We start from the raw sequence: 23,441 nt of genomic DNA on the forward strand, positions 1-23,441 counted from the left end.
CAAAAACTCTCCTAAATCTCTTGGAATCTCCAGAGTGATAATGGTGTCTTTTGTACACTAGTGAGACGGCTGGTGTCTGGGGGCCCCTAGGTAGCCTCAGAATCGGGGATGGTCGCTGGAGAGTCGAGGGGTGATTAGATGGTTCAGACGTTCAGCCTCATACCCCAACCTCTGGTAGGAGAGAGGGGCTGAAAGCTGAGCTGATCACCCCTGGCCAAGGATGGAATCAATTGTTCCTACATAAAGAGGCTTTCATAAAAACCCTGGAGGACTGGGTTGGAAGGACTTCCGAATAGCTGAACGTGGGCAGGTCCCTGGAGGGTGGCCGCCTGGGGAGGGCAGCTCTGTGTCCCGCCCCAGCCCTCCCCCCGTGCATCTCCTCCACCCGGCTGTTCACCTGCACCTTTTGCCACAGCCTTTGTAATAAACCTGGAAACACGCAAAGGGCTTCCCTGAGTTCTATGAGCCATTCTGGCAAATCAATCAAACACAAGGAGGGGGTGTGGGAGCCCCGATTTACAGTAGGTCGGTCAGAAGCAGAGGCCACACCTAAGCCTTTTGTATACAAACCAACCTCCCACGCCAGGCCACTGTCCGCCTGCCCTAATCGCCCCCCAGGCCAGGTACCAGACCACCAGGGACGGCCCCGACACCCCAGACCCTGCTGAAATTACTCACACTGGCTAATCCTAAGCCCGCTCACCCTGCCTTGCCCATTCCTTCCCAGAAACCTCAGCAAAGCCTCCTGCCCACATTCCCCTCCTCCCCCTCTGCCTCCTACCCACCCTGGCACATCCCCGGGTGGCCTGCGTGGCAGTGGGGTGCCCCCTTCTCTGGGAACTGGGACAAACTTTCCATAGTGCTCATCTCCGGACGAGTCTGTTGGCCTTGCCACACCCGAGTAATCCTCACACCTACACTTTAAACCTCCAACAACGTGACACAACAGAACAGCTGCCACTCGCCAAGTACCTACTCTAGGCCCGTTTGACACCTGAATTCTAAGCACAATGAGAAGTCGGGGAGGAGTAGAGCAAGGACAGTTTGCTCATCATCTCGGCAGACTTTTCTGGAGCAGGTGCCGGGGTTAAGCGAGCCGAGCTCCGCAGCCGGTCTCCGCCCTGACCGTCTGGCTCAGCCATGGGAGGGGCAGCTCCCCCTCCTCAAGGCACCTGGTCCCAAGACCAAGGATACACGCATCCTAGAGCAGTGGCTGTTTGCGTTCTCTCTGCTGTCATCCTGAGACAGGGACCTGAAGAGCAAGAAGTGGGCGGCAAGCCCGTGGGAGACAGCAGGGGGCAGGAAGACCTAGGGACACCTTGTCGCAGGCTGGGGCCATTGCTGGCCCCGGGCAGCTCTGTGGCTAGGCCTGGACATTAACCAGGAACCAAGCCTGCAGGGCAGCGGCCCGGCCAGCCCTCCACGGACAGGCCTCTTCTTCATGGATGTATTCAGACCTCCCAAAACATTCTGCTGAATTATGCCACGTGGACATGGGGACAGGCGGGCACTTCTCTGACCTGAAGTCAATTAGTGTCCAGGCATCCTGCAGAAGCCATCTGAGACCTGGTCATCTCGCTCTTGTCCAAACCCACTTGAATGAGTGTCTGTTTCCTGCCAGCTGCACCTCCCAGAATAGTTCATTCTGCCTGTCCCTGCATTCAGCCGCTCGTCCCCATAGCTCCACCTGAGCCTCACTATGGCCCAGAACAGCCTTACCTCTTAACCGTAACTGCCAAGAGTCCACTTTCTGGCCACCACCGGTGTCCCTGCTCTCCCAGCCCTCACTGCCAGGCCTGGCTCTCCCATCGCGCGCGGATCCCAGGCCTGGCTCCCGAAGAAAGGCAGTTGAGCTGTGAAGAGGGGCTGGGATTTAAGGACCAGGCTCCACCTGACTAGCCAGGTGACCTCGGGCAATTTACTTCACCTGAGACCTCATCGTCTCCTCCATCAACAATCAGGGAGCAATAACACACACTGTGGCTTAATGGGGACAGTGTACGGAAGCCCAGCGCACAGCCGTGCAGCATCACCATTGCTGATGGACCCCACCACCCTCCCCCAGGGTCCCCAGGCCCCCTGACCTGCCCTCCCCGAGAGCCAAACGTGCTCCAGACCTCTGATGCTCCAGGACAAGACCCCCCCTCCCCGGGCCCACACGAAACTGTGGTGGGTGGGGCAGGTGTCCTGGGACTTCGGGTGCTCCTGGCAAGACCCTGCCCCCACACCTCACAGCCCTGCCGTCAGTCTCACCCTCCCTGAGTCCCCGGTCCTGGCTCAGAGCAGCCCCCCTGCCTCAGTCAGGGCTGCGAGAGCCGAGCTCACAGGCAGCAGGGATGAGCCGCTCGCGGCTCTGGAGGCTGCAAGTCCAAGATCGAGGCACCGGCAGCCGTGGGATCTGGTGGGGGCCCGTCTCCTGGTTCCTAGACGTCTCCTCACCGTGTGCTCACACGGCGGAAAGAGCGTGCGAGCGCTCGCTAGGGTCCCTTTTATAAGGGCAGTGATCCCACCCACCAGGGCTCCACCCTCATGACCGACTCACCTCCCACAGGCCCCACCTCCTGACCTCATCACCTTGGGGGTTAGGATTTCCACATACGGATTTGCTGGGGGCACACATACTCAGTGCACTGCACCCACAGAAACTCCAGGACTCCCAAGACCCCCTCTGTCACCCACTGTCACCCCAAACAGCTTTGTTTATCCACCTCTGTTGAAAGATGAAGATGAAGAAATGAATGAATGAATGAATGAATGAGCAAGGGAGTGGAGGCCAGGAACCACGAGATGGGACAAGGAAACACGTCCCTTGGCCCCGCCGGCCACAAACCTCCGGAAGCAAAGTGCCTCCGATCGGGACAGGGCAAGGAGAGACTCATGCACACCACGGAACCAGGAGCCCGCGGGACCCGGAATATTCCTTACGGAGTCTACATTTGGGAAATGGGACTCAGAGAACGTGCTCCATTTCCCTGAGTATCTAGGCCTCGTGAAAAGCCCACTAACCAAACTCTACTTTCTTCAGTTGAAGGTTAATGATCCCAAAGGGTCAGGGCCGGGAGCGGATACAGGAAGCTGGAAGGAGAAAATCCACGCAGAGAGGGCGGCTTGGGAGGAGCTGTGCCCTGTGGTGGGAGGACAGGACCAGCCCGAGGTGACCCCACGGGGCAGACTGAAGAACAGAGAGGCAAAGAGAAGCTGCCACTCGAGCCTGAGTCAATGTGGCCAAGGTCACACGGCTCGTGTGTGGTCTGTGGAGTCCGGCCCGGCCCGGCACACGCAACACCCTGGCTCTTCCCCCTCACCAGGCTGCTCCCACGTGCTGGAGGGACGGCCCACTGGGCAAGAAAGACCCCTGTGACCACGGTCACTCTCACAGTGCTTTGCATGCTGCTCTTGCTTAACAGGGAGAGTCCCCGAGTGGGCTGCTGCTCTGAACGGGTTAATAGCCCTATTCCTCTGCCCTAGCCAGACTCTCCAACCTGTAGAGGGCAGTGACCTTCCTGAGACCCCAGCCAGGCCCTCCCAGGAAACCCACGCCCACCCTCAGCTGCGCCAAATGAACCGGGGAGATTTGACGGATGGGAAGGTAGACCGGGGGCTCCCCTGGGAGACTAACGTCATTTCACGGGGAAGGACACAGGAACGGGGAGTCCGGGCTGACTCAGCGAGCGCCGGGCTGCAGGGCCAGGAGCATGTGCAACTCATTACTCCCGGGTCCCTTGTGCGCCCAGGGATGACGCCACGAGAGGTGGGGGGCAGGCAGGACTGCAGCGTTTCTCTGACACTAACAGCTCTCTCTGGCACTCAGTGCCGCGGAGGAGCCACCAGCCGGACCCCACCCACTCCCAGCCCGGCCTCCTCCTCGGCCTCCCGGGCCAGATGGGAGAGGCCTGGCTGCATGGGGGAAACTGAGGCACAGAGCGGGGAAGGGAAAGGGAAAGGGGAAGAAGTGAGGGGCAGGCCCACTGCCCAGTGAGAGAGTGAGCGCCCATCAGGGGCGGCTCGGCTAAAGAACCTTCCAGGCCCCACTTGGGATTGGCCCTGCCAAGCTGTTCCAGCCCCACAGGTGGATGCCAGCCAGGTGAGGAGGACGGTCCCTGCCCTTCTTCAGCCTTCCCGTCAACGCCCCCAGGAGGACACTGATGGCGGCTAAGATGGGACGAAGGAGGCAGGTTCCCATACGTGGCCTCGCCAAGGCATGCAGAGCAGGGGAGCCCCAGGGGCGTCACGGGGCAGGGGCTGCATGGGGGCCGCCTTGAAGGATGCGGGTTCCTTTCCGAGGAAGGAACCTGCATTCCAGGTAAGGAAACTCGGAGTCAGGTCCCAGCTCTGCCACTGACTACTCCAGTGGCCTGGCACGTCACCAACAATCACAAAGACGTCCTGAGCACCTGCCACCCACTAGGTCCCAGGAGAATTCAAAGGAGAGCAAAACACCTTCCCGACCTCAGGGAGCTTCCAGTCTGGTCAGGTGGACAAGCACAGAACGGGCCGGATAAGCTGCGTCAGGGCAGAACAGCTCACCCCGACCCAGCAGGAGAGAGTGCGGTTAAGACTCGGACGCTGAGACTCGCAGGGACAGGCCTGGGGAGGGATCCAGGGAGCAGGGGAGAGGGTGCTGCCTGGGGGAGAATTTGGGGTGGGGTGTGGAGATTGGGGACTCCCCGGGACGGGGCACAGGAGCAGGAGGTGCAGCAGACCCCGTGCATTCACCTAACACCTGCCGCCCTGAAGGTCCCACCTGCACTCACGTGAGTCACACCTTGCACTCCGGCTGTGCTTGTGCAGCTTGGCCGCCCCATCCCAACACCCCCACGGCCCCTCCCCGCCTCCCACCTCTGGCCCCACATTTGAGGAGTATGTCCTGGGGGGACCTGGAGCTCCTCCCAGCCAGGTTCAGGGGGGCTGGCTCCCCCTTCCTTCCCACCCAGCCCTCCCTCTGCAGAGAGGAGGATCAAAGAAGCAGCAAAATCCTTCAGAAACAAAACCAAATCTGGCTTGAATTTCCCCAAGTCAAGCTCCTCGTTCTCCTCTGGAATGGGAGGGAAAGGGGAAGAAATCAAATCGGAAATCTACAAGCTTTTAAGTTCCTGGTTTCATCTCAACACTTGGTTCTGTCTGGGTTTCTCATGTCCCAGGAACGAGGAGTGGGGGAGACCGAGAGAATTCAGCTATCAGTTTTAGAAGGACCCCTCTGTTCATTCATTTATTCATTCATTCCACATAGACCCAGTGAGCACTGACTGAGCGCTGGGCTTCGGAGACATCAATGAACTAAACAGAGATGCCTGCCCTTGTCCTGCCCGTATTCTTGGCGTGGGGAACAGACGATGAACGATAAACGTAATAAATAAGGTTACAGTGTGGTAGAAGGAAATAGGACGACAGAAGGAGAGAGAAGCAGGGAAAGGGGGATGGGGGCGCAGGGTGACAGGAGGGCCTCCGGGAGGGGAGCAGGCGGGGGCTCAGGCCACGCTGGAATGGGCTGTGCACCACAGTCAGGACAGCGCCCTTCTGGGGCAGAGGCCCCGAGAGCAGCCAGCAGGTTCACAGTGAAGGTCAGCGGCAGTGCCGACCCGGCAGTGCGGAGGGGGAAGGTGTCAGGGCCTGGGTTCGCAGCCCTGTTGAAGTGGGAGCCACTGACTTGGGGTTTAGAAACCACACGCCTCACTCTGCGGCCAGGTCCGCTTTTACGCACAGAATTTTAGAACCGGACAGGACTTCAGAGATACCCCCTGCGTCCCCATGTGGGCGATGAGGACACTGTGGCCCAAAGACACTGGGCCTCGGGGGACCTCACGCACGGGACACTCGCTAGCATGGCTCTCACACTGCCCTCTGACAGGTGGCCCCAAAGCCAGGGGCCCGAAAATCACAGTGGCTGGGGTTGCTGTTATTTTTCAGTCCTTCTGATCCAAATGAGCTTTTTCAATCTGGGGTTCAGAAAAAGGGAGAGTAAGAAGAGGTAAGGGGAAGAGGGTAGGGTGGTCCCAGTGACAGCCACCATGGCCCCCTGGGCCCCCAATCACCCCACTGTGCTGTGCCCTGTTCTTTCTGGCCAAACCAACCCGGCCTCTTACTGACATGCCCGGCACGTGGCCGGCAGCTTCCCGTTTGCGGACGCGCTGTCGGGGGCTGAAGAGGGCGGCACCCCCGGGCCTTCCCTCTGCCAAGGGGCAGAACCAGCGAAACACTGCCCGGCTGGGCATCGCGACGCTGGCGATACTCTCCCCGCCTCTTTTCTTCTCCAACCTCTTCTAGGCTCCGAGGCCTTTTCCAGGAAACTGCCTGCTCGCCTTCAACATTCACACCTGTCTTAGCCTACTTTATACTTTGGGCAACTGTTCTCCTGCCAGGCCCTTCTACGGGGATCATAAGCCCTTTGAGGGTACAGGCTGGTTTAATCTCTCGCGGGGCCCTAAACCACAGCCTGACGCGTTGTGGGGGCCACAGGGGTGGACGGTTCCCGCGGGCAGGTGAGCAGGAGCCCAGACCTCCCGTCTCCTCCGCCTGCACCTTGCGGGGGGACAGGCAGGCTGGGAGCAAGAGCGGAGCCCCTGCCCGTGAGCTGGCAGAGTGGAGCACGGCCAAGCACGGTGCTGGGGGGAAACCGCGAGGAAAGGCCCGTCTCCGCGCGGCCGTAAGTCTTCGCAAGACTTCTGCAAGCTGCACTCTGTGCCTCTTCGAAGTGGGGACAAAGGTCTCCTCTCCAGCATGCGCTGCAGTGGGGAGCACATTCGCTCACGTGCAAGCATTTATCAGGCACCTAAGGAGTGCCGAGCCCTGTGCTGAGTGCACAGGAATCAGGCTGCCGGAACAGGGCTCGGGCTCCTCCGCATCAGTTCCATCTGCAGTCTCAGCAAAGAACCAGCCCCCGAGATGCCTCCTGGGCCAAGGGCAGCGGAACCCACCTAGTGGGGGCACCTTGGAGAGGCGTGTTTGCCCCTCACAGACGCTTCAGGGAGGGCAGGGGTGGCCCCTCTCCTCACCTGGGCTGATTGGTTCAGATACCCTCGCCTGACCCCAGCCTCACTCTCTGGGGACAGAGGGGCTGCCCTCGCGGTCAGCCGTCTTGGCACGGGAACCTCTGCCTGACTGGCGAGTGTGTGGTCCTTCCTGCTTTTCTCAGCTTCAGCATTTTACCCATCTGCAAAATGGGTACTCATCTTGCTGCTCGGACAGGTTTGCTGAGACGCGTGAATGAGAAAAACCATGGAAAAGCCCCTTTGAGGAATGGAGTTCAACACACGCAGCATTAGACAGGGAGGTCACTCGCCCCCCGGCCAGATCTGGCAGCCCAGGACTGAGCCGGAAGCACTCACCGTCCTCACACAGGTTCAGCTTGGACAGACTCCTTCCGTCAAAGGGCTCCTCGAAGATGGAGCTGGTGTCGCGGTCGCTGACGGTGTGCAGGTACATGGCTTTGTTCTCCATCACGTCCTGCAGCGGCGGCCGCAGAGATGGCGAGAAGGGAGGAGAGGAAGGACAGGGCAGGGGAGAGAGAGAATCAACCACAGGTGGAAACGAACGAATGTGTAGAACCAGATGCCCACCCGGTGACCCTGAGCCTGAACTCCGGGACCCTCTGCTCATCCACAGGACCCACATGCCACCCTCCAGGCCCCTGGAATCCTGAGTCCCCACCCCAACTTCCTCAGTGCTTTGGAAGACCAGGGCTCTTTGGACCTTCCCGACTGGGGGACCTCCCCTTCCTTTCAGCCACCCTTGGTGGGGCTGGGGCCACGGTGGGCCATGCCAGGTGGGGGCTGCAGGAGGGGACCCTGCTGACCCAAAGGTTCACCGGGGAGAAGTTCTGGAGCCCTCCGGGGTTCTGTTCTGGGTTGGAAAGGAAGGAAACTAGACGTGTTGAGAGGGGCACAGAGACACTGGCCAACCCAGCAGAGAAGACCAGAACTGCTCCCCAAACCAGCTGGGCTGGTGTGGTCAGAGGAGCTTGGCTCAGCGGGACCACAGCAGGAATTCGTCTGGCCCGGTGGCACCTGAGGAGCAGACAGCCTCTGTGGGGACCCCCAGACGCTAAAAGGCTGGGGAGCCGTAGGCAGGGAGGGCTTGTGTCCGGATGGTCGCTGAGGCTGCCTCATAGGGTCTTTGGCTCTATCCACCCCGCAGGGTTCCAGGAACGAACCCACTGATTGACTTGGGAAAACCTGTGCTCCCTGGAGCAAAACAGCCCATTTACACGACAGTGTGAACAACACAATCCCATTCTGGAACACATACGTGTGTGACGTGTATGCAAATGTGTAAATGCAAGGCTGCCCGGCTGGAAGGGAGTATACAGATTTTCTATTTCTTTTTGTTTGTGGATTTTCTGTGATGCATTTGCATTCTTTGTGTAATGAGAAAAGTCCATTTTTCAAGCAAAATTATGAAGTATTTATTTACATAAAATACTGGATTTTTGCTTTTCTCACATTCATGCTCACTGATTTTACAGATTACTCTCTGCTTTCCTCTCCGTTCCAGCCATGAGTTTATCTCAATCTCAACATCAAACCCAAAACATCCCATCCGCGTTTTAAAAATGAATCCTTGGGAGGTAAAAGCCGTTAGGAGGATGGGTCCCAGGCCCAGCACGGAGCAAACTCAACCCTGCGACCCGAGGAGCTGGGGGAGAACATGGCGCCTGGCGGGTGGTGGTGGGGGGACGACGCGGTTGATTGGAAAGCTCACTCAATCCAGAGGCAGGGTGGGGACAGAGGCAGCCTCACTGTTTCATGAACAGGGGCAACGAAGGGGGAGGCTGGCCGGGTCGCTCCACCAGGCAGAGCAAAACATAAACCCCTGGTTTTCATGCCTTGAACTTGGCCTCCAGAGACCTCTGACGTGAGGGCTGAGAAGAGGCCAGAACTGACCAGTTGCTGTTTGACTGTCCTGGCAATGCCACACGAGGGCTGGGGGCTTCTGCTCTGATCTCTTCTTCACATGCCCCACACATGGGTGCATGCATGCACACGCACACACACACACTTGTGTGCACACACACAGAGCCATGGTGTTCCCAGTCCCTGCGAGCCTCTCTTCTAGCCCATGGGAGGGACGGAAGAGGGCCGGGTCCACGGCTGCAGCAGGATCCCTCCTCCCTGTCCCAGACACCGCCCACCCCGGCTTCGCCGTGCCGCGTGGTGTCCAGTGTGCTGGTCTCCCCGTCCCGGCCCTCCACCCAAGTCCTCCACCCAGTGAGGGCCTCTAGGTGGAGTCCCGGATAGCTCCGTCACCGCTAAGCTGCAGGGGACCCTCCCTTGTTTTACGAGCACTGAGTGAGGGACCCTCCCTCTGGCCTCGCCCCTGGGGAGCCACGAAGCAGAAGCCAGCGTCTCTTCTGCCTGCGACGACCCTCTCTCAGCCAAAGGCAACAGCCACTGCTGTCCAGAGGTCACGCAGGGCTGGACAGGCGCTGCCCTGTGGAGGGGAGGTGTGGGGCCCCACGGCCACGTCCATCGTCCTCCCCTTCTGGTCAGCCCCCGGCCAGGGCTGGAACGTGTCTGGGGGGCGGCCCTCCACCCCTCAGCTACAGGAGCAGGAGCCCGGGGGGCTGCTGGGGAGAGGGGTTTGGAACTGCACAGCTGATGCCGCTAATGTTTGTTACTTGGAAATGAAACCTAAGCACGTTCTGTCTGCCCAGGTTTTATTTGGCGCTGTTTTTCTTTCTTGGGAGTGGGAGGCAGGCATCTGGCCTCTCAGATCACGGGTCTTGTCGCCTTTGGACCATGTTTGCACTCTCGGGCAAGACACAACCAACGGTGAGAGTGGAGACAACAGTGCAACCCCCCAGGCCAGTTGCCCCCCGGGATCTCCCTGTGAGCTCCTCCCAGCAGCACAGTGACAGTGGCAGGCAGGTGGCATTCCCATTCCGTCACTCCCACTTTAAAGTTGAACCAACCAAGGCCAGAAAGGCAAGAACAACAGAGAGCAGTGCAGGAAGAGGCACCAGGCAGGGGCTTCCCCCGCGGGGCCCTGGCCCAGCCACGAGGCTGCTGTGTCCGGGAGGTACATGCCAGCCCCTTTTGGGGGCCACCTTCAGGTGAAGAGGATCACACCCCAGAGAGCCAGCCAATGATCCCAGCAGGTGGGGGCCCTGGGGCTGAGGAGAGGCTCTGAGAGCTTAAAGGGAAGAGACAGGGCAGGGGACACACGAGCAGGGCGTGGAAGCCACAGTTAACCTGTGGCAGAAATCCAAGGACCTGGACCTCAATGCTTCAAGTCAGAGGGAGGCCTCCCTCTAAGCAGGGAGGGGACACTCCACTTACCTCTTGGAGTGTCACGATTCACTCCCAGGCAATTGCCCCCAAGGCACCAAGGATCTACTTCCAGATTCTGCATTTTAGAGCTAAAAAAGCCCTCGGCCATCCGTGCACCCCTCCCTGGGCTCTGTGCAGGCACGTGGGGAGTGGGGAGCACAGAGGCCAAAGGCTCCCATCCTGGCCCCTCTTTTTATGTATTTCTCAGGGAACTTGGCCCAGTCAGCTGACCTCATTCAGCCTCAGGTGCATCACCTTTACCACGGGACGGTCCACAGCTGCCAGCCACTCGGCATCGCTGTGAGCCTCACATGCGAAAATGCTCGCAGAAGGGCTTTACGAACAAGGTCACACAGGGGAGCTGGTGGCAGAGTCTGATGAGAACCAACACCCCCCACTCCGCCGGCATCTTCGGACCCTGCCGAGAAGCCAGACAGCGGGTGTCTGGGCTCCTGGGGCCTCCCTCCTTCCCAGCCAGTCCCAGGACCAAAGCTGCTTGGGGTCCCTTGCAGAAGACAGCGGTGAATGCAGCCCAGGGCTGACGCGGGACCCTGCCTCTCCAGGTCCCTCTCTGGGCATCCGAAGGCCTCAGTGAGTCTCCCTGCTGAGGGCGTGGCAAGAGCCTCACTGCTGCTCCCAAGACGGTGTCTCTGGGTTCCAGCAGTCACCGTGAAGGTGGCCCCCTCCAGAGAGATGATCACTGAGTAGGTTTCACACGCCTTCCTCCTCTGACTGTACTTAGCCAACCTAAATCATAACCCAAAGCTGGAGAGGTGCAGATGTTTTATACGTCACCTCTCCCTTCACGTCCCACCACTGGGCACGCACACACACACACACACACACACACATGCACACACGCACATGGACAGGAGCTGTCACCTGTACCATCTGCTCCCTGAATCAGCTCTGGAGCTCTGACAGGAGCCAAGCAGTGTTGCCACCAAGGCAATAGCTTCCCTCTGGCACCCCAAATGCAGGCTCACGCCCCTCAGCCCAGGCAGCTGGATAAGGGCCTAGCCGATGTCCACAGGCTCCGACAGGCGGGACCTTCCCACCTGGAGCCGCACCTCCAGGCAATACATCCTGAAGATCCCCGAAGTTGGTTCTCTGCTCCATCCGGCACATCCCTGTGTGCTCCGGCTGCCTTAGGGACATCATGCCCAGGAGACAGGACAAAGTTAGCACGGAGACTCACCTGAGTGCCCCCTGGCTGAGGCCACAGAGCCCGTCCTCTCAGTTCCCAGCATCTGCCATGGTGGCTGGAGAGCCGGCTGCCACCACACTGAGACCCAGGCAGCCCCTCCGAGCTTGTCCCCACAGCCAGCCAAATGGAGACCGAGTCATAGAACGAGGCTGTAGGGGCATCCAGGGACCCGACGCAGGGCAGGATCACAAGGGTCACTTCTGCAGGAGGCAAGACTCAACCTGTGGCAGAGCGGGGGTCTGTGCCTGGGAGACCCCGAGTGGGGGTCTGCGCCTGCAGTCCCTGTCTTGGCGCCCCGCCTCGGGCAGCAACCTGGAGATGTCCTGAGGAGGCACTTCGGCGGCGCTGGGTACCGGCTGAGATGTGGCCTGTGGCCGCTCCCGCCGCCGGCTTTATAAGCTAAAGTTCTTGGAGCAGTTGCGGAGCCTCCCGTGGCGGGGTCTGGGACACGGCCCCCCTCTCGTGGCCAATCTGAGCATTACAGCCCCGCGCGGGAACGCCAGCCCGGCCCGAGCCGCGCGCTCAGCCTTGGCCTTGGGACTCCCCGCGCCTGGTCTAAGGCCCTGCTCGAGATTCTTTCTGGAACGCGGCTCGGGGAATGGCAGCTAGACCCTGGCTTACAAGCCATGCAAGAAAACCAGTCTTGTAAATTTATTTATAGGACAGAATTGGCATGGCCTGATTCATTCACCAAACTTGACATAGAATTACTTCGTGTGGTTTCCTGGAGTCCCATCCACCCCCCCCAGATGACAGACTGGCCACGCTGGGGATGTTCAGAAGGCCCCTGGGGTCTCAACACTACTTAGCAACAAAGCCAGTATTTACGACGCGCTAACACTGCATGCAGGCCTGGGGACACAGGGTCGCCACAAGCCAGCACGGGAGGTGGACTCAGGCACAAATAGCTGTAAACCTAAGCACAATCCTTGATGTTTGAAAAAGGAGATCTAAGCAAACGTTCAGGGAGCGGCTAATTCAGGCTGGGGTGACGGCAGAGGAAGGCATCAGGAGACCCCCAAAATGGTTTGCACCACCTCGGCACAGCCCGTGTACGCAGGACGGCCGCCGGAGGACAGTGCTCTGAAGGTGACGTGCATAAATGTGTTTCTGTTTGTTGGGGAAAGATTCGGCCTCAGTATTTCAGGGTCAGACTTCGTCCATGAGAAGTGCTCGCCAAGGCTCAGCTCTCCTCGCCGTGCGGCTGCCAACCCACAGCTGAGTCAGAAACGTCTTAGTCATCTTCAGGACGGCCCTCCTGACTGTCCCCGGGCAGCAGCTGCAATGTGACTCTCCATTTTACAGGGAGAAAAAACATTAATTCTATAATTATAATAATAATAAGGGGAGAGGAGGGAGAGAAAGAAAAGGAGGAGACGAAACACCTTGTAGTCCACACCACGTGCCGGGCGACTCCAGGTGCTTCTCACATATTCACTGTTGCTTCTCACAACAGCCCTGTGGGGTTGGCACCGCGACTGCGCCCGTCTGCAGGGACAGAGATGAACTCACCTGTCCAGAGTCACACGGCCTGTCAGTGGCAGAGCTGGGATTCAACCCCAGGCAATTCGACTCTAGGGTCTGTGCCCTTAACGACTTGCCTCTCACGAAAAAGAATGTTTTTGTCACCCATCAATTCACCAGCATTCCTAGGAATGTAATCTTACAAGTAGCCAGAAATGTGCTCAGAATGCGACGTCCGGAGACCTTCATTGCAGAGATGCGTATATTCACAGGAAATATTGTTGTTAGTGCGACGGTCTAAGTGTGTCCCCCTGAATTCGCATGTTGGAAACTGAGTCCCCAACGCAACTGTGTTGGGAGGTGTCACCTTTGGGGAGGTGTTTAGATCGTGCGTCTCCACCCTCCTGGGTACAGCAGTGCCGCTGTGGAAGGGGCTGGCGGGATTGGGTTCACTCTCCCTTCTGCCACGTGGGGACTCCGTGTGTGACCTCGCTTCCTTCCTCACTCTCCGTGCACCTCCTGCCATGAGCGGCACACTGGGCAGTGTTCTGTTACATGCGTAGAACACAGTTTGTGTACCCATTCTCCTGTGGATGGGGATTTGGGCTGTTTCCGATCTTTGTCTGTATTGAATGGAGCTGCCAGAACAGGCCAAGGGGCAGCAGGTAATGAAGAACAGGCATGGCCCGGAGAGGTGGATTTTCAGTGGGTCAGGGTCCTTCGGGCAGATCTTAGCTCAGATGATACCTTCCTGCCACCTGAAATCAGAATCGTCCGGAAAGCAGTTTAATCACAGATGTAGGCATTTTTTCCCCAGAAGGTGTTATGAGAATGTGGCTGCATTGATGAAGGCGGGTAGACTGGACTCCTGACGTAGCTCGGTCTATGGAAATAAAGGTAACGAAATCCAAGTGCTTACAATGGAGGGACCGAGCTTTTGAATAACGGAGAACTCTCTGCAGTGGCCACATCCGTTCTGCTGTCCACGCAGGCGCTGGAGACAGAGGAGGCAGAGCAGACCCACTCACGTGCCTCCCGCTACCTTTGAATATTTCCCTTGAGTGTCCCAACGACTCCATCTCCTAGGTGGGGAGGGCAGCATCACCCTCCTCGTTCCTCGTGGAGACACCGAGCAAGGCTGAACCCGTGGCCTCTCAGACACAGCGTCCACAACCATCCTCTCCCTCCCGGGCATCTACCGATGTGAGGATTCCTTCCATACATTCAGTCATTCACTCAACAAACATCTGCTGTGCACCTTCATGCGGTGTATTAGTCTGTACCTTCGTGCAGTGTGTTAGAAATGTTTTTACAGACACGAGTTAGACCCGGCCCCATCCTTCAGGATCTCAGCCGAGGGGAAGAAGGCACGAGAGTGGGGACTTGCAGTCCTGCAACCCTCAAGGGCTCGATGCCGCTTCTGCTGCCTGTATTTCAAAACTGCATTCTCAGGCCTGACTTTGTTTTCTTTTCCCCCCTCCAACAGGCATCTTTCTTAAAAAAAAATGCTAGAAAGTTTAACATATCCAAAGAAAAATGGACAAATCGTAATTGTACAATGCATACATTATTTTACAAACTGAATAGATAGACTTGTGAAACCAGCACTTGGGGCAAGAGTAGAATATTCTGTGCACCTCAGAAGCCCCCCTTGTGTCCCCTTCTGGTCACCAAGTCCCCTCCCCAGGGTAATCACTATCTGTCTTCTACCATCAGGGATTATTTTGCCTGTTCTTGAACTTCATATATTTAAAACTTTTTTTTTTTATGTATTTATTCACTATGGTTTGCTATTTCTTGTTTAAACCTTTTAAAAGTTTTAATTGTGATAAAATACACATAGCATAAAATTTACCATCTTAACCATTTTTTCTTTTCTTTTCTTTTTTTCTAGAGACAAGGTCTTACTCTGTCACCCAGGCTGGAGTGTAGCAGCACAACCATAGCTCACTGTAACCTCGAATTTCTATACTTAAGTGATCCTTCTGCCTCAGCCTCCCGAGTAGCTGGGATTACAGATGCACACCACCGCACCTAGCTTTTTCTAAAAAATTTTTTGTAGAGAAAAGGTCTCACTATGTTGCCCAGGCTGGTCTCAAACTTCTGGTCTCAAGCAAGCCTCCTACCTCAGCCTCCCAAAGTGCTGGGAATATAGGTGTGAGCCACCATGCCCAGCCCCTTAACCATTTTTAAATGTACACTTCAGTAGTGTTAAGCATATTCACATTGATGTGTAACCAATGTCCAGAACTCTTTTCACCTTGCAAAACTGAAACTCTGTACTCATTAAACAACTCTCCACACCCACCACCTCCCGGCCACTGGCAACCACCATTCTACTCTCTGTCTCTCTGAATTTGACTGCTCCAGGGACTTTGCTACTTCTTCATCTGTGGCCTGCTTTACAAAAATACATTCTTCAAAATTTTTACTTTAGCATAATATTTTTCATTAGTTTTTAACCTGGTTCACATGAAATGTAAATATTTCAGAAACAATTTTTGTCTATTGGTCACAAACCAGTGTTTATCTTTTCTTGTTGTTCAGCTTTGTAGAAATACCTTGGTGAAAAGAATATAATCTTTCAAAATTCAGAATTTAGATTTGCTATTTTTTGAAAGTAGCTTGTTTAATTATACAATGAATTTCATCAACTTAGGTCTTGTTCAGGAGATAGTTTGGGTAAAAAGTAATGATTATACACACTAAGTGATAGAAGAATTTAGCATTTGTAAAATTTTGTTCAATCAATAACATAAATGTTTCCTGATTTATCTGATTGGTTATCTCAAAGCAGCACCCACCTGCTCTTAACTGAAATCCACCAACCACCTGGAGCCACCAGGCTCCCACCTCCTGCCAGCAGTAGGTAATCTCGGGAGGGAAGACAGAGCTGAGGAAAGGGGCCTCCAAATCCAAAAGCAGCCCAGCTGGTTCAATTTTTTTTCAGATTTCCTCCTCTATAATTTTTTGTATCCCCCTCAAAAAATATGTACACTTTATTAATTAGAAAAAATGCAATAACCTCTATAAAGGATGATTCAGAGATTATCCTCAAGCCACCGATAGTCCAGTGGGGAGGGCAGGCATGTAAGTGACAAATGCCACTGTAACAAAATGCTGAATTAGGGACAAAGCCCTAGACTTAACAGTGTCAAGTCCCGGACTTTAATCTGACCATTCCTAGCTGCACAGCCTTGGGCAAATCACTAAAATTCTTGGTCTCGGTGTTCTCATGGGACACAAAGATAATAACCCCAAATTACAGGGCAGTTGTGAGGACCAGATGGGACAAGACAGTGATGGAAAGCCCACTAGTCTCACGAGATGTTCCTAGGAGTCCCTTGAAAAAGGGTTCTCTGGTGAAAGCCAAAGGCATTCCTTTATTGCGGGACTTATCAGAGCCTTTAAAATGCTACTGAGCATGGTGATGCTCCAAGAGGGGGATGCAGCATTAAGCCTTCTCCATTCTTACTTGAACGCAGAGAACAGGGCCTGTTCCACAGCGCACACTGGGGGAAATTCTGAGCTAGGGCAGTGAAAATGACTTGCTCATAATTGAAAACAATTTCAGGAAAATGTAAGCCTTATTACTCTTGAGTGCTGCACAGTAAAATATGCCTCCGACTATTGGAGTGTGAGGAGGAGCCATCTGTTGAGAGGACAGGAAGACCATCATACCTGTCCTGTTCCTGAGGGAGGGACCATGTCCCATTTGTCACGGTCTCCCATCCTGCTGCACAGCTGTGTGAATAGAGTGGCCCGAATGCCTTGCTCAAGGCCAGTGCTGCCCACGGCCTGGGTCACCCTCCATTCTGTCCTCTTCCACTGTGACCCCCACACTGCTGCTCTCGTCACCCAGGCCAGTACACCCACCTGCAGGGCTTTGCCCACTCCCGCCCTCCAACACCACCCCGAAGGTTGAGCTCACCCTTCAAGACCAGCTCGAGCCCTGACTCTCCTCTGCAGCCTTCCCTGCTGACCGGGCCCTGCTCCCCTAGATGGATGTTGTCCCAGGGGCCGGCCACACGGTCAGGGGCCCAACAAAGTGCTTCAGGTTGCTCTGAGCTCGCTGAGGGCCAGGGGCATGTGTGATACTCCGTGTGTCCCCTTCGACATCTAGCCCAGTGACAGGCCCAGAGCAGGATATGAACCCCCACTTACTAGCTGGTTACATGGATGGCAGGCCCCAGAGACACTCTGTGGATTCTAAGGCACGAAGCCCGATCCTGACTCCCATCTCCACCCTCCCCAGCTCGGTGGAGGTGGGCAAGTCACAAAACCTCTTAGCGTCTGAGTTTCCTTGTCTGTAAAACCGAGTTACTACTTCCTGGCCTTCCCATCTCAAGGGTGATTATGGGGGGAGGCGCTTTGAAAACTCTGAATGCGCGTCGCAAACGTCGGCCATTGTTGTTATTTTTCAGAACTGACAGCCCCTGACAAACGGAGCATTAATCACTATGTGGCTCTCTCTCCGGTGTCCAGCTGCCGACAGCTGGCGCTGAGTCTGAGGCAGTGGGAGCAGGAGCCTCTGCCTGGTGGAGCTCCCTGCTCCACCGTGGAATCCACCCAACCATCTGCTTCGTCTCCATGAGCTCGGCTCGTTTTAATTTATTTCCCAGGAGGTGTGGGAATGATGGATTGCATGAGACAGCCCAGGTTTTCTGACAGGGGCCCAAGGCTGTGGACAGTAAAGCGGATCACCCTCCTCCCTGCTGTGTTCTCAGGCCGGAGACCCCAGAGCAAGGCTTACCGGGAGCTCCGTATATTGTCACACGCAACAACCCAGGATGCCCTTCAAGAGGATCTGTCTCAGAGCTGAGATGATGTATTAATAAGATTTGTCTGAATTAGATGATGAATTTGAATTAGATGATGAAATAATTTTAATGTGAGCAATTTGTAATTGGTAGCCAAACATGTTGGCTCAAGTGAATCATAAGAAACTTCTCAAAACAGGGTGAGACTTTGGGCCAAAACTCTTAAGAAGAGACTTACTGGGATAAGTGTAAAACAGACACCAATGTTGGAAAAACGCACTTTCCCACACATAGGATACGGGATACAGGGATTCTCTGGAGCGCGTAAGAAAAAGTATCACATTTTGGATGACTTTAAGGTTGATGTAGGTCAGCAAGGGTTAAGGAAGACAGCTACAGGTTGAGTAGTATCCCTTATCCCAAATTCTTGTGACCAGAGACGTGTTCTGGATTTCAGATGTTTTCAGATCCTGGTTCAGGATCCCTTATTCGAAAATCCCAAATCCAAAAGGCTCCAATGAGCATTTCCTTTGAGTGCCATGTCAGTGTTCAAAAAGTTTTAGGTCTTGGAGCATTTGGGATTTTGGATTTTCAGATTAGGACACACAACTTCTATTTCAAAACTTAGGCTGCATTAATAAAAGCATGATGAGCAGAAAAATGGAGGTTACCGAGCCCTTGAACTCTGCACTGATGAGATCATACGTTCGGTTCTAGGTGCTTCTGATTGAAAGATTTAGCCACCAACTTAGAGGGAGCCCACCAGGGCAACCAGGGGGGAGAAGGGTCCAGAAACCAACAGGAGAGGGCAGTGTTGAGCCCAGAGAAGAAACTCCACAAGGGGCCTGATCTCTGTTTCAGATATGAGAAGGGCTGTCATGGGAGAGGTATTAGGTCTTCTCTGAACTACCCTAGGGGGAGCGCAGAATTCCACTTCACATATGGAAGCTGTTGTTCACCACTGAGCTGTCTGGACCCGGCACCCTGGCTGGCAGCTGACTGGAAATTCCCACCATTAACGTTATTTCATCAGAGCCTGTGTCGTCCCCACTGTACTCACATCGCCGCAGAGAGGTTTTCCACACGGGGTGACTGGCTGGACCCAGTGACCTCTGAGATCGCTCCCCAGTCCGAGCGGGCCTTTACAAGGAAACTTCCTCCGCCTTGATACAAAGCAACTTACAAATGACTTTGCTGCTTAGCTTGCTTTGGTTGGGGGAAGGAAAGAACATTCCATGCATGCTTTCAATAGTAAGAACTAAAACCAGGAAATATTATATTCAATAAGCATAATAAAGTAATGCTAATAAAGATATTTCAGCTGCATATTATCCCAGAAAGAGAGAAAAAAACGAAAAAAAGATGAAGAGAAATTGAGGAAGAATGACGGAGATAAAAGAAAGGAAAATAAGGCAAATAAATGGGAACATGGTGAGAGAGGGAGAGAGGACAAAGATGCAGGAATAGAAAGAAATCAGAATATAAAGGGATATAATTTCTTTCTTTCTTTTCTTTCTTTCTCTTCCTTCCTGAAACATGACCCATCTGAGGGTTAGTGCAAAGTGGAGGTTTTATTTTTTTTCTAATTTAGATTTTATATGTATCAAAGATATGCATGAATGCATTTTCAATAATTTTTAAAATAATCGAATAGTTCTACAAAGCTTACTATGAAAGCAACAGCTCCCTAACCTCTCAAACCCATACTCGGTTTCCCATGGGCATCCACTTCTGGTCCTCTGACTGCTGCTTTTTATATTTATCTCCACCTTTCTAAATAATACACTTATACTGCTAATTCTTTTTCCCCCAGTTCTACGCATTATCTATTCCAACTGTAGAGAAAAGAGTTGGCTCTCTTTTGCTCCATCTCCCACCCATAAACATGCCTTCCCCCATCCTTCTAGGACAGTTTTGTCGTACTTTCATTTCAATAATTTTTCAGTTTACTTTATTACGATTATGTAAATACTATTCACTGCCAAGCTATGTGGAATATTTTCTTCTATGTTATTTTCCTGCCACTTCCATCAGTCTCTTCTCAATACAGTAAAATACATCAGCTATTCTATGAATTTTATCTTTCTGTAGATATTGCCCCAAACTTTCTGATTTGCTTCATACTGGACCAATTACTCTCTATACCTAGTTCATGGCTGTTGTCCAGACATTTACCTTCCCCTTAACCCTGGAGCTTCTGTTTGATTCTACCTCGGGTTGGAGGCTCTGCTTTCTTAACATTCTGCTCTCTTAACATTTCTCTTTCTTAATTTATTTCCTTTTCTTAGTGGAACACATCTATGATGGAATACATCTATAGAGACCTTGCACGTCTGAAAATATCTTTATTTTTATCCTCACCCTTGAGTGATAGTTTGTCCGGGTATAAAATTCTAGGTTGAGATATTTTTCCCCTCCCGATTTGGGAGTATGGGCTCTGGATGGGTTAATTTGCATTTGAAAAGCAAGCTTGGCTTGAGAAAAAGTTATTTACCATCTCTAGGAATCGGTTAGCCCCATGAGGGGCGGTCCCTCCAGGGTCAGCAAGGTCCTAGATGTCAAAGCACCAGAACACATAAACTAAAAGACATGGTTAATACAGAAATACAATGTACTTATCCTTTGGGCTAATGTCAATTCAAAGTGAGTCTGTGGGAAGTCTCAGAGAAGTCCTGCCTCAGTGTTCATGACGCTGCAGGTCTGATCTCTCTCTCTCTCGCCCAAAAGAATAAGAAGAGAAGAAAGTGTCAGAATAATCTGTCCCTATTTCCACAGTGCACTCCAGTGACCCCTCTCTGCTCACAGCACTGGGGGCCGCCCTGGGGAGGGAGGGTAGCTTCCGCACACAGGGAGTGGCCGGCATTGCAGTATCACATCCCTGTGTCCCTCGGCACATTCCTTGGAATGTGTGAGCATGCGTGTGTACTTCTCAGGGTAGATCCATTCCTAATTCAGTAGTTTCCCCAATTCCTCAATTCCCACTGCAATTTATTATGCATGGAAAACTCAAATTGAAGTTCAAGACAGTGGGTTAGAATCAAGTCCTGCTGGGCGTGTCTGTTCCCCAAGAACCACTGACATAAGCAAAAAAGGGCTGCTGGCAAGGGAGAGGGAGCATTCTGTGCTTCAGGTCACATCTCCCCTTCTCTGGGGTGGGTGTGTTTGGCCGCCTTCCAGCAAGTGCTGGCTCTCTGCCACACACATGCCAACACGCCCAAGAGAGCAGACTGCGTGCACCAGGATTTTAGCACGTATAAGGAACAGGCTCATGAATCTCGTCTCTCTCTGGAAATTTTTCCAGTCCCTTGAATGAGTACGAGGCAGCTGCTGAGGACCCAGACAACAAGATCTCAGCTGGCGGCAGGGACTGAGCCAGGAAAACTGCTCCTGAGCAATAACAGCCCTTCCACCCTGGTGTCCCCAGGTTCCCACGAGGCACCGATGAAGCCAGCGTAGCAGCAGGCTCCATGTGAACGGAAGCATCATGGACTCTCCAGTTGGTCCCTTTCCTTGGGTGGCTGTCCACTGCCGCAGCAGAGGGGAGAGAGACCCTCTCCAGCCCCATCTCCCCTCACAGCCCTCCACACAGCCTGTGATCCCAGCAGGCACATCCTGGAACAGCCAGAGATTCTTCCAGACGGATTCTGCAGTCCCTGCCAACACATGTTCTCTGACTGTGGGTTGTTGATTGACAGACCCCTCCTTTGGAAACCATCCTCCCTGGGGGCAAGGTCTGTTTCCCTGTTTCCTTCTCTGAGCGGTCCTCTCCCCACCACATCTCCTGAAGTCGGGCACAGAGTGCATTCCACAGCACGGCTGATCTGCAGGCTGGCAGCAGTGTCAGGAGACCATGGGCCCGTTGCCAAGGGTTGAAGCCCAGGCATACAGGTGCTGACATGCCAAGTGCACACCCTTGGCCTCTCTGGGCCCTGGAGGCTTCCCGGCCCCGTTAGCACTGACACTCCTGTATTCAGTACTGCACACTCGAGCCTGCAGTCTCATGTTATTAATACGAGAATAGCTTGGCACACACTCAAAGACTGCACAGGGGCTCCCAAGCTTCCTTCCAGGCTCCAAGCCTTCTTTATGCCTAATCCTTTCTAATGAAGAGCGGAGAGTGCTTCTCAGGGAATCAGGGGACCTGCCATTAGCAGGATGTTGGAGGAACATTGAATTCTTCAAGTATACAGCAGTTTTTCTCAGCATTGCCAATTTCTTCTGCATGGAAAGGAACTTTTGCAGGAACTCGAGAGTGAAAGGAATGAACACAGAAAGGTTTGCCTGGTGACCCAGGGATGCTCCAGTGCACAAATCCAGGGGGTGCCACTCACATCGTATTCATTGGGAGTTGCTGCTTCTGGGCTTGTGCGGTGCGGCCACCTGCTCTTGCCTTTCTGTTTCCTCTCCCAGTCCCGTTGTCATTCAGGACACAATGCTCTACGCCTTTGGCAGATTTCAAGTTATTCTCTTAGAATGTGAGAGCCAGAAGGGGCCACTGGGTTTAGTGACATCTTTTCCTTCTCTTTGTAGATGAGGAGGCCGTGGCCCAGAGAGGTCATTTGTCCAAGCATCCTGGGCAGAGGCGGGCCCTGGATCTGGGGCCCTTGGCTGCCTCTTCCCCTTTGCTGCCCTGTGTGGGGGCCACGGGCCAGCAGAAGCAGCGGATCTGGGGGCCTGCTGGAAACGCGGCTTCTCCTGCTCCAGCCCCAGAACTGCTGAATCAGAACCTGCCTTGGAACAAGACTCCCTGGTGATTTGCACATGGGTGTTGAAGTTCAAGAAGCACTGACCTTCCCACACCCAAGATGAAATGACAGAGACCTCTAAATGCATTCTTGTTTTCAAAATAACCCACATTTCCCACACTCCGGAAGGAAATGGACTTATAAGATATTGTAGGGGGAGGAAGGTAAGGGACAGAGATGAGTACGTTTTGCAAAGCTACTCGTCTGGAAAACCCTGCCCTTCCGGGGAGATGGGCTTGGAGGGGACGTCCATGGGACACGCTCACGGGAGCCTGGGGAAACGGGACTCCAGGGTCCTCTCTCATACTTTGACTTACGCAAGTTTTTGTTTTGACTCCTGCCTGATGCAGGCACAACCTCTTCACTCCTCGTCCTCTTGACCTCAAGAACGTGACCCTTTGCAGAGGGCAGAGACCTTGGGAGAGCGAGAGGCCTTGGACTGGAATGTGGGGCCAGCAGCCAGGCCCAGCTCTCTGGCTCCCAGAGCCGGCGCTCGCAGGAAGAGGCTCAGCTGCCCGGCAGCAAGCTCCATTCCCCTCTCGGAAGCCTCTTGGCTCTTTGCACCTCTCCTTGGGTTTGGTTTTGGTATATAGATGTCACCCTTGTCCCTGCTAGAGTGCAAGCTTTCTTGGGGCGAGACTGCTGCTTCTACCTCGTAACTCCCACCGGCCTTGGTTGAACGTTTTTCATATTATATTTTCCCTCCTTAAGTGGCTTACTAGATATATCTATATTGTTTTTGTAGTGGTGCCTCACTAAGGCAATACTTTTTTGAACAGTCTCCTTGATGCCCCATGTGTAAGAAGGTCTTTCCACTCTGACAGCTCTAGCTTGAGGTGAGCTTTGGGGATCTTTCCGCCTACTTCTCTCCAGTGGTTCCTTCCTTATCCTTGGTAGTTTTCTCACATGTCTGTGCTAACCAGTATCCAGATAAAGACCAAGAGAGACCAGCTTTGCATCTCGGGAGCTCTCTGTTCAGCTCTCTTCTCCATGGTACTCT

General features: G+C 54.1%; 1 protein-coding gene across 1 annotated transcript in view; it reads right to left on the minus strand.

Moving 5' to 3' along the window:
* The window catches only part of SCARA5 (scavenger receptor class A member 5), an 83,157-nt gene extending 71,310 nt beyond the window's left edge, over positions 1-11,847 (minus strand). Inside the window, exons 1-2 of the mRNA XM_045535294.1 lie at positions 11,464-11,847; positions 7,326-7,443 (exon numbers count right to left, since the gene is read on the minus strand). Of these exons, the coding sequence (XP_045391250.1) occupies positions 7,326-7,437 (112 nt within the window). The 5' untranslated portion in view covers positions 7,438-7,443; positions 11,464-11,847. The remainder of the gene's footprint in view (positions 1-7,325; positions 7,444-11,463) is intronic.
* Between the last annotated feature and the right edge of the window lie 11,594 nt (positions 11,848-23,441).

The sequence above is a fragment of the Lemur catta genome, chromosome 22 (assembly GCF_020740605.2).
Source record: "Lemur catta isolate mLemCat1 chromosome 22, mLemCat1.pri, whole genome shotgun sequence".
NCBI classification, from domain to species: domain Eukaryota; kingdom Metazoa; phylum Chordata; class Mammalia; order Primates; family Lemuridae; genus Lemur; species Lemur catta.